The following is an 11,789-nucleotide window of genomic DNA, read 5'->3' as shown; positions in this document are numbered from 1 at the left end:
ATATAAAATATTATTTACTGTGTATAATGTAATTAATTTGAAACTATAACAGCATTAAAAACTTAAACAACTATAAATATGTTCTTTTTATGCATAACTAATGCAATTGCACACCAAAATATTGTAGCCCAAGAATGCATTAATAAGTATTCTGTATGTGTTGTTTCATTTACTGGTTCCCAAGACCATGGAAGTGTGTCATAAAATATCTCGTGGCCAATATATAATAAAATTGAATTTTGACCTAGAAAATAAATCTTCAAAGTAAAACATTTTATTTGAACTTAATAATAATAATAACAAATCATACCAATTTCACAAAATGGAGAACCATTCCATAATCTCCAATGTTCAATAATCAAAAATAATAATATGAAAACAAAAAAAGCTGAACTTCCAGCAATAAATGTATATGATAAAGAAAACATACTCTTGTTTATTGGTATTAACCCATTTTCTTTAGAAAAATTACATAATAAACCACTAGCAAAACCCTTTAAATAACAAAAGTGTATTTTAATGAAAAATAATAAGGCAGATTAGCTTATTATTAATTATTGCAATAATTGTTGAATACACAATAACATTTTCTAAGTAAATTAACTAACTGTAAACTAGTTGTATAAAATATTGCATAGTTTATAATGAAATTAATGACATATTATCTTATGCAACCTTTCTCAGGACTAACTTGATCAAAACTATTATAATTGTGTTCTCGAGAAATTACTTCTATTGATATCTTGATTGTATGAAATTTTAATATTATAAGAATGATTATACATATCAACAAAGGACTAATGGCGGAAAAAATTCCCAACCAAATTTTTTTTTTTTAAAAAGTTGAATTAAGATATGTATAATTACATACTAAAAATCCTCATCGATTGAACTTGAGCTTTTTTTTTACAGCTTTGCAAAAGTTCAAAAATATGAGCTTTTTTAATATTCTCAAAAAATATTTAACTTACAAAAAAAAGTTTCGTACAAAAGTTGTTTAAAAGACAATTTTGAACAAAAAAGGTATCGTATTTTTTTTCATTTAAACAAATATTTTTTGAGTTACATTACATTTAATATGAGTACTAAAATTTATTTTCTAATTTTTTTCATCTTACGGTTACTTTTTATCATGTTATACTTACATTAGACACAATGTTATAAATGTATATGTGTGTATGTGTGAGTTTATTTATTTATTGTATCATTAAAGTGTAGTGTATATTAAGATACAACCGATAGAGTAGGTAATTGATTTGACGCTATATTGTTTAAACCCAACTAAATGCTAAATTGTACATTTCCAAAGAACAATTATATTATGACAATTGCAACCGGAGTTTCTGCTAATCTTTTTCTTTTTCTTTGCCTTAATCCCAACTACTTGGGGTTGGCCACCCTCATCCTAAACATCCACTTGACACGATCTCCCACATCATCTACGCTCACATCAGCTGTCCTCATATCGCATTCAATAATATCCCTCAATCTTTTTTTTGGTCTTCCTCTACCTCTTCTTTCTTCAACATTCATTTCTATAACTGTTCTTACAGCTTCCGATTCTTCTTTCCTCATAACATGACTAAATCATCTAAGTCTATTTTCTCTCATCTTATCCACGATTAACGCTACACTTATACTCCCTCTTATTTGCTCGTTCCTTATTCTATCTTTTCTAGTCACTCCACTCATCCAACTATAAGCATTTTCATCTCTGCTACACTCATTCTCTGCTCTACTTTCTTATCAACCACCCAACACTCTGAACGATACATCATAGCTGGTCTCACTACATTGTTGTAGAATTTACCTTTTAGCCTCATTGGAATTCTTTTATCCCATAAGACACCAGACGCTTCTCTCTACTTTAACCACCCGTACTTAATCATGTGTCTTACATTCTCGTCAATACCACCGCTCTTTTGCACTACTGATCCTAAATACTTAAAACTTTCTACCTCCCCATTCACACTCTCGCCTATTGTCACTGATCTCCTCATTTCACCTACCTCATGTTCTCTTTTGTCAAGCCAGCCAGAATTTCTGGTAATGATAAAATTAATTGTCATAAAGTGTCTAAAATTGGTCTTGTTCTAGTAAACTCAATGATAATAACATTCATGATATAAATCTTAATAGGTCAAATAAAGTTTTAACTGTATCTTCAATAACTTCTATTGCTAAAATTAATAATGAAATGATTAAAGTAAACCCATTGCTACTATTTCAACTAAACGCTATTTAAAAAAAAAACCAGCAGTGTCCCGGCACATTGTGTATAATTGGGTGCAGTATAGATGATATGTGACAGTGATTAAAAAAAAAAACGCCTAGATGCAAATCTGTAGATAGTGTTTAATTTAAAAATATTAATGGATTATTACAAAAGCTACATGATCTCCTATTTCCTTATTTATATCCTAAATACAAGTTATATGCATTACTAGTGCAAAGTATGTAATCGATGGAGGATTTCTCCACTATAAAGTTATTTGACAAATGTATCAAACAAAATTTTTTTCCATTTTCATAATCATTTTCCCATTCTAAATTTTGATAGAATATATCTTCAACAAAAGTACAATTTTCTTAATCTTCAATCTTTATTTCTATTGAATTTGTACGCCATTGACCTTTGCAATTTTCACAAATAATAAAACATTTAAGCACTGTTTTTCGGCAGCCAAAATTTTTACCAGCTCCAGCACTTGACTAAACGCCGTTTTATGACAATTTTTATTATTAGCAGAAATTCCAGTTGCAATTGTCATAATATAATTGTTCTTTGGAAATGTACAATTTAGCATTTAGTTGGGTTTAAACAATATAGCGTCAAATCAATTACCTACTCTATCGGTTGTATCTTAATATACACTACACTTTAATGATACTATAAATAAATAAACTCACACATACACACATATACATTTATAACATTGTGTCTAATGTAAGTATAACATGATAAAAAGTAACCGTAAAATGAAAAAAATTGGAAAATAAATTTTAGTACTCATATTAAATGTAATGTAACTNTTTTTTTTTTCAAATTAAAGTACATTACATTAGCTTTAATTTAAGATATATATAAAAGTGTCAGACCTTCCGGAACATTTTCAAAAGTTATGTTGAAAAAGTAAATTTGTTGTGAAAAAGTTGTCATTTTAAATCCCCCCCTGTGGGCAGAAAAAAGGTGAAATTTACAAAAAAAATATACCAAATGATAGATAAAGACATCAAGCATCTATAAAAAAAAAATCCGTTCGGTGAGAGCAGAGAAAAAGTGGTAACGGACACAAAAAAAAAAAACACATCATAGTAAAACCAATACCTTCTCAGCTTCGCATCGAAGCTAAAAAATTGGAAAATAAATTTTAGTACTCATATTAAATGTAATGTAACTCAAAAAATATTTGTTTAAATGAAAAAAAATACGATACCTTTTTTGTTCAAAATTGTCTTTTAAACAACTTTTGTACGAAACTTTTTTTTGTAAGTTAAATATTTTTTGAGAATATTAAAAAAGCTCATATTTTTGAACTTTTGCAAAGCTGTAAAAAAAAGCTCAAGTTCAATCGATGAGGATTTTTAGTATGTAATTATACATATCTTAATTCAACTTTTAAAAAAAAAAAATTTGGTTGGGAATTTTTTCCGCCATTCGCCAAAATTACTCCTTTATTGACTGGCCTAATAGTAACTTTTAAAATTTAATTTTTTTATAAGTAGAATATAAAAATGGTAGAGGAAAATGTCGATTAGTCAAGGCCTTCAGGTATCTTGGTAAAAAAATTTTCCTGAATAGCAATAGACTTGGTTTGATGTCTAGTTTACTGAAATAATTTTATCACGTAAATAGTAGGTTATCAATTATTTAATTATTATTAAATAGTACCATCAAATGGTGAATTTTAATGGGGAGTGGTTAAACTAGAGGCAGTTAAATATCTTTAACATTTTATTCGTATCAAATTACAGTATTATAAAATTTTTACAAGTATTGTTAAGAAATACAAATTACTTGTTTATAAAAATTAAGTGACAAAATCTGTAAAGTATTTAACTGCTCTAAGTTGGTCCATTTTATGGTAATTATGTTATAATAATATTACCTAATAAGATAGTTAAATATACATTCAATATACATTATAACAGATAAATTTACATGTATCTTTCCCTAATTTTTAATAATAATTTAAAAATGGTCTAAGTAGAATAAATGAGAAAAATTGCTCGGGTTACTTACTAGTACAATTGTCCAAATAGTCCAACGTTTTATTCGTTCATTAGTGTACTGATAACATAAAATAATTCGCCCTGCATGAACGCCCAAATAGACAAGTAAAACATTAGTTAATGTACTCAATATACCTAAAAAAATGAGTAACTTTACTAAATTATACTTGGTCAATTTATTATGATTTAATAAAATGTAAGTTTAACAGGACTTTCTTATACAATAACTTATTTACTTAGTTGAGGGCATGTAAAAAATAAATAAGTATAATAAAAACATTTAAAAAAATTAAAACAAACTATTATTTTAAAAAGTATAGTTAAACTATTTATATAATGAGTACCTTCATTTTCAAATGGTTTGGATTGGTAAATTTCATTAGCATAACCATAGAACATATGATTTTCTCCTAATATCATTCTGTCTATATAACCAGCTGCACCACCAGTACAGTTATAATTCTTTGAATGATTATATAAACCACCAGGGCCTAAATAACCTTTAGGACAACCAGGAACTTTTAATAAAAAAGTAACTGCTGTATGTACACCCACTAATAAAATAATTATAAACCACTGCGGAGCACTTTCAATAACATCTCTGATTATATCAAACTTTGTATTCTATAAAATAATAAAAATAATTTTCTAGTTATTATAATTTATAACTAGGTAAAACAATATTAAAATATGTAAATTATAATTATTAGGTTATTAGAAATAATTAGTTTACCGTGAAATATGGTTGGGGCTTCATAAAAATTGTTTCCAGTGAAGATGCAACAAAATATATAATAGCTAATCTTTGTAATATCCCCAATGGTCTAAATGTATTTAAATTGTTATGATGTACTGAATTTAATATTAATCCCATAATTAATAAAACAAATGATCTCCGGAAAATACGGCCAAATACATATTTTCTTTTTGTGCTTGATCGTAGCTGAGATCGTAATGATATTGCTATGCTCACTCCCATTACCCAACAAAACCTATTAAGTTAGAATAAAATTATGCCTTCAAAATAGTTTTAACAGTATCATAATCAAAAGTTTATTTTAAGATATTTAGTGATTAGTCAGCAATCACGAGAAATTTTTGACTGATTAGGAATATTAACATATAAGGAATAGGAAAAAGGGGGCTAGTGAGGATAAAGTTTTCTATAGTCTAAGAAATTGAAAACTTTTCTTAGAAATGTGGAACTAACTAAGATCTTGTTCAAAATTATTTATTTTTAGTAAATTATTTTGAACAATCATAGTATTTTGAATCATAGTAGTAGAAGAGTGGCACAATTCCTTTAACTCTATTTTAAACACAATATCCTTCAATATTAATCTTTTTAAATAACTTAAAAAAAGAAGAAAAATTGAATTGATTCAAAACCAAACAGATCATAGCAGGAAGAGAATCAACCTACATAAAAAATAAGTAAAATAATAGTAACAATACTCTTTATGTTCCTGTACTGATTATGTGTAAAAGTAAAAGGCAACTCACCACAACAAAAATCTTAGCTTTGCTAATTGTTATTACACTTAGGATAAAAAAATAGTGATGAATATTTTCTAGTTATCTTTGTAGATTATTGGCAATGGAATCTTTATATATATACTTAAAGACAAATATTAAAAACTTTTTTTTAAACAATAATTATTATTCTGCAACTATATTAATAAATTACCAAGGAAAAATAAAATCTGCTATTCTAATACCATTCCATGGAGTATGTTGAAAAAACCAGTAACGTCCACCACCCATGTTGAAAAATATCATAAGAGTTATTGATATTCTAAAAATTAATTAAAATTTAAATAGTTTATGGATGATTGAATTAAATATTAAATAAGCTAATTTTAAAAATTTCTGAAACAATAATAAGTGTATTTATAAACAATAAGAGATTATAAATATATATATTGAAAAACTTATAATATTTATTTAAATATTATAAAACATCTATTATGAAATTGTAAAATTCTTACCCTCTAAATGCATCTAATGATGTAATTCGGGAACTTGTATTTTTTACAGGTGTAGGAATATGAGGTTGAATAATGACAGGTTCATTAGAACCTGTACCAAAATCCTAAAATGTACAAACTTGTAGCATTTTTAATATTCATTTAATAAAAAAATTAAATATGATAGAGTAAAATTAATTCTATGTGAAAAAAATAAAAATTATGTGATACCTAACCAATAGATATTCATTCATATTTTTGTACATAACTTTATTTATCAGATTTAAGATCATATTTAAGATTTATATTTCATATAAGATATTAAATTTTCAATTTACTCTAGAATGGCTTAAATGAAACATTTATTGATGGTGAATAGACAGTTTAGGTATATTTATCTTTTAAATATTACATGAATATATTAACGATTTTATATTAGCAAATGTAATGATATTATTTAATATGATGATAAGGTTAACTTCATTAATGACCTTTTTTTATTTAAAAACAAATTTTATTTTCAATTTAAATATAAATATTATTAAAAACTTATTATTACTTATTATTAACTTATTATTTCACTTACATTTTCAATATCCAAATCAGTTTTAGATGAAAACCGAAACACTGATGGAACTACATTAGTTTTTTGTATGTAAGTAATGAAAAACCAAATGGAAAAAGATGGTATAATAAGAAGCAATGCAAATACAAAAGCTAAAATGGAAAATAAGTTCATTCTTAGTACATTTCAAAAAAAAATATTATTTATACAAAATATAATTGATTAAAAATCAAGACTCAGATTGTTCTTAAAAAAAATTTTATTATTATTAATATAGTTAAATTTATAACTGTATTAATAACAATGACTTACGCATATAAAAGTCATGAGAAAGTGAAAGTGCTTCTATTTTAGAACAATATGAACTGTTTGTAATATTCCATCTATAAATACCATGTTCTTCAAAGTTATACAGTGTACTATAAGATAAAATAAATAATAAAAAACCAAATTTAAATAATATTAATATTAGTTAAAGAAATAAAATTTAAAGAAATTTGTTTTGAGAGGATTAATTTAATTTAATTCCTTTTTTAGCTTCAATCCGATACTGAGGGAATTTTGGTTATACCATGATATGCGGTTTTTTGTGTTTGTCAATAAAAATTCTAAGTTTTCACTAGACTAATTTTTTTTTTTATCATGCATAAAAAAAATTATAACATTTATTGAAAAAAAAAAATTATATCTAAAGATAGTTTTTAGGAATTACTCATGAAAGTTAAACAAGAACCTATATTTAATTTAAAATTAGATGGAAAATGGACTTGATAATATTTTGACTGGTTGATTAACAACTAGATATAAATATTACTTGTTGACAGTATTATAAACAGGGGTAAGGTTTTAACTCTGTCTGAAACTAGTTCAGCTTAATAGTGGGGGATGTGGGAGCCTTTAGATCTATGGGTTTATTATCAATCTATAATTAAAACCTTACTAAAATCTTTGGTATATACTGCTTTTTGAGATATAAATATTTAAAGATTTAAAAAAGTGGAGGAGCGATAGAGTGCTCTATTTCTACCATAAGTATTAGAAGCATAGATTTTACCATGATATTTTCTATCCTTATAATTGTACTATAAAAATCTTAACTTTTGCAGATCCAATTCAGCTAAATTTAAATTTAATAAGCTCCCCAAATTTAGTGATTATCCATAAACTATAAATAAGAATAAAGAAAATGTATTAAATTTAAAACTTATAAAATTACTACAACTTCTAAAACAATAACTTTTTACTAATGGTTTTATGGTAAAAAAAAAAAATAAAATCCTATAAAAAAGTTAGATTCTTTAAGTACTATAAACATTTTTTTGAACAATGTTTTACTGTTATTAAACAATTGTCAACTATAAGACAATCAACTTATTACTAACAGGTTTATAACTTATTAAAATAATTTTTAAAATAGTTTTTGAGTTTTTAAATGTTCAGACATAGATTTAATGAGTTTTTAGAGCAATACTTGAAAATATAAAATAATGAAATTACCTGCAGTTTTCATTGTTTTGATCATTTGTCAGATGTAACAAAAGACGATAAATTGTTTTCAAACGAATAGTTGTTACTTTATAGTTGGTTATATTTGTTACTTTTAATAAATCACACTGAAAAAATTAGTTTCAATAGGTTAAATAATTATACACTTAAAACTAACTGTTTCTAAATATTTATAAAATATTTATTTCAATGCACAAAAATAAAAAATAATCATTTAGTTTATGCGACTATTAGTTTCATAATAACACATATACTAACAAAAAACTTAAATATTTGTAAAATAAATTATTTTAACAATTAACCTACATTAGTAATAACTAAATTTATCAATTATATTGTTAATAAATATATATTATAATAATGTAAAACAGTTATAACTTGATTTCAAACTGAAATAAATTAAATTAATATTATTTTAATATTAATAATAGGTTATTATCATAACTTACATTATAGCATTCTTCAGACTGCATCCAAAGAGATGTATTTGAAGTATTTGTAGCCCATATTTGTAGGCATGCTTGGTCATAATTTAAAGTTTTGCAGTCGTCAGATGCCATTCTAAATCTAAAAAAAATTAGCTCTGAGAATAAGAGTAGTTGAGACTGTTTATGTTAAGTAAAAAGAACTTACATTTATACATTGAGTCTTATACTAGAATAACATATTATAATCTAGTAAAAAATAATAAGTAAATCATTACTGATTATTATTAAATAGGTAAATAATAATAGCTTTAAGTCAATTAAAAATTTAATCGTTACCAAAAAAAAGTTGTCAAAAACATGGCTATGATTAAGAGTTTTAATTATGTTAAGTCATTGGTGAACTAAATTTTAAAGAAACCCCAACCTATTATTAAAGTATTGTAAACAATCGGAGAAAATAATACGATTTCTCTTCGTATAGTTAAATACCTACTACTTCAATTTTGTTTTCATATTACCATAACTGTTATCAAAACATTGAAATATTCAAAAATAAACATATGGTTATTTAAACCACATTAGTATTAACATTTTAATGTTACTGCTATCTATCTGTTAAAGATACAAATAACACTTAAATTCTATTCAACCGTACAGATAACGTTATCCAATACTTTAAAGACACGTGTATTGTAGAATTGTGGCACTTGTTATCATTTAGATAAACTTAAATTTAAAGGGTTCTGTGCACCTTACATTTCAAATATTTATGACTAAATAACTACAGTGTTAAGTTAAATTAAGTAATAATCTATAATGATTTTTAATTTCTAAAATAATTAATAAAAATCTCTCGTACAATCATTTTATTTGTTCGATAACCGCTGACGTTAATCCTTAGTTATTTAATATGGACAAACGTGTAAAATTTGTTGTTTGTGCTGCTGGAATTTTTGTATGTTATTTTTTTTATGGTATACTTCAAGAAAAAATTACTAGAGGTACATATGGAACAGATGGAGAAAAATTTACTCACACGTTATCTCTAGTATTTGTTCAATGTGTGGTAAATTATGCTTTTGCAAAAGTAATTCTTCAAGCTTTTCCTGAAGATTCGGATACTACTAGCTCTACATATTACTTAATAAGTTCACTTACATATTTAATAGCTATGGTTTTTAGCAATATGGCTTTACAATGGGTTGATTATCCAACTCAGGTATTATTAATTTATCGTTAGCATAATATTTAAAATTTATTTTGTTTGTTTTAAAGCAAAGTGATAAAAGTGACCAAAATTATTGTAATATTATTTGAAATATTTTTTGTATTACAATATTTAATGTCCTTGTCTCCGCAGCCTTTAAAGAATTAAGTTTAACTATGTATGTTATGAATAATATTACTAGAGTAAAGTCTTGCTAATTATAAATTAAATAGTATTGACTTCACATAATCATTATTACTATACGCAATATTTTATATTTAAAGTTTTGATATAGAAAGACTATTATTTTTTCATTTAAATCAAAAATTTTATTTCTAGGTTGTTGCAAAGTCAGGTAAACCTATACCAGTTATGATTTTGGGAGTTATCTTAGGAAGAAAGTCTTATCCATTAAAAAAATATTTATTTGTGTTGTTGGTTGTTATTGGAGTTGCTTTATTTATGTTTAAAGATGGAAAATCTAAAACATCTCGATCTGAGTCTAGTAAGTACAGAATTTTTAAGTTATTGAATTAAAATGTGGTTTATTTATTTTTTTTTTTTTACAAGTTATTGTACTTTGTGAAATTGAATTTTAAAATTTTTTCTAGTCCTAGGCTTAGGAGAAATACTTCTTATATTGTCATTAACAATGGATGGTGTTACTGGTGCTATTCAAGAACGTATGCGAAGCGAATCAAAAACTAAATCTACTCATATGATGATTAACATGAACTTATGGTCAATGCTATTTTTAGGGATTGCTCTTATTGTTACTGGTCAAATATTTGAATTCATTGGTTTTGTTCAACGTTATCCACAATTAATTGTACACTTAATGATGTTTTCAATATTTAGTGCTTTAGGACAGTTTTTTATATTTTGGACTGTCAGTGATTTTGGACCATTACCCTGTTCTATTGTAACAACTACCAGAAAATTCTTTACTGTACTTGCATCAGTATTACTATTTGGTAATCCAATGCTAACTAGACAGTGGATTGCTACCATTGTAGTATTTACTGGGTTGTTTTTAGATAGTTTTTATGGAAAACAAACAGTTAAAACTAAATAATTTTTGTAAAAATGATATTCATTTTATTACTTACATCTTATATGTTCAGCATGAAATGTAAAAAATATGTATAATATATTATATTAAGTTATTTTTATAAAATATTGTATGAAGTATCATTACTTTAATAAAGTAATAATTCTTGTGTTTAGTTGACATTTTAATTTTATTAAATGTAGAAAAATTGTTATATTAATTAATTTCTATTATTTAAGAGAATAAATAATATTTGTATTCATGACTTATATCTTCTCTGATATTTTATTAACTATTCTGTTTTACAGTAGCAAATTCCTAATAGAATTTCATTTGACAAGCATTTTATAACTTCATTAATTTAAAATTTAATTCAAACAATAGGAATCAATTACTCATGACTAATATCTTTTATTTGGTAATTAATTCTTATAACATTCTATAAAATTAAGAAAACTAATATCATCTCTATTCTAATTTTTTTATGACTATAAATTTATTTTACAAATATTAAGTGAAATTTTTTTTTTATGTGTTTTAATTTAATATTTATGTATTTATGATATATTGGCCGACCCCAAGAAGTTGAAATAAGAACGAGGAAAAAGTAGATGTAGTTATGATATATTTAACAAAGTTATGTCATGTAATTTATAAAAAAAATCAATTAAGTTTATCTATTATTCCTTAATTACCAATGTAGTAATACCTAAGATGTTGGTATAAATATCTTTTAAATGTTTATTTAAAAAAAGTTTTTTGTGTCCTAAAAATTAATTAATTTTTTTCTTGTTTACTATTTATATATTTTAATTAAATATTAGTTGTTTTA

At 24.6% G+C, this 11,789-nt stretch overlaps 2 protein-coding genes across 3 annotated transcripts; one reads left to right on the top strand and one right to left on the bottom strand.

The window, feature by feature from the left end:
• Positions 1-3: 3 nt before the first annotated feature.
• LOC126900257 (heparan-alpha-glucosaminide N-acetyltransferase) lies at positions 4-9,214 on the bottom strand. Of its 2 annotated transcripts, XM_050675841.1 has the most exons (13): positions 9,036-9,214; positions 8,905-8,945; positions 8,721-8,838; positions 8,263-8,378; positions 7,078-7,184; positions 6,787-6,917; positions 6,222-6,325; positions 5,921-6,028; positions 4,967-5,225; positions 4,578-4,857; positions 4,244-4,368; positions 311-494; positions 4-244 (listed from the first exon to the last, which is right to left on the bottom strand). In XM_050675841.1, exons 3-13 carry the CDS (start codon positions 8,829-8,831, stop codon positions 63-65), a joined length of 1,707 nt encoding a protein of 568 aa, XP_050531798.1. In that variant the 5' UTR covers positions 8,832-8,838; positions 8,905-8,945; positions 9,036-9,214; the 3' UTR covers positions 4-62. The 2 variants fall into 2 exon arrangements, with proteins under 2 accessions (XP_050531798.1, XP_050531799.1); XM_050675842.1 differs by having other exon boundaries at positions 8,721-8,854; positions 8,905-9,214.
• A 218-nt stretch (positions 9,215-9,432) lies between these two features.
• Positions 9,433-11,789, top strand: LOC126900258 (solute carrier family 35 member B1). The gene is made up of 3 exons (XM_050675843.1): positions 9,433-9,918; positions 10,246-10,411; positions 10,518-11,789. The coding sequence occupies exons 1-3, from the start codon at positions 9,610-9,612 to the stop codon at positions 10,979-10,981; spliced, it is 939 nt and encodes a 312-aa protein (XP_050531800.1). The 5' UTR covers positions 9,433-9,609; the 3' UTR covers positions 10,982-11,789.

This window comes from Daktulosphaira vitifoliae, unplaced genomic scaffold, assembly GCF_025091365.1.
Source record: "Daktulosphaira vitifoliae isolate Bord-2020 unplaced genomic scaffold, ASM2509136v1 Scaffold_3, whole genome shotgun sequence".
In the NCBI taxonomy this organism is placed as follows: domain Eukaryota; kingdom Metazoa; phylum Arthropoda; class Insecta; order Hemiptera; family Phylloxeridae; genus Daktulosphaira; species Daktulosphaira vitifoliae.
The sequence above is the reverse complement of the archived record's forward strand: the minus strand, read 5'-3'. Positions and strand labels throughout refer to the sequence as shown.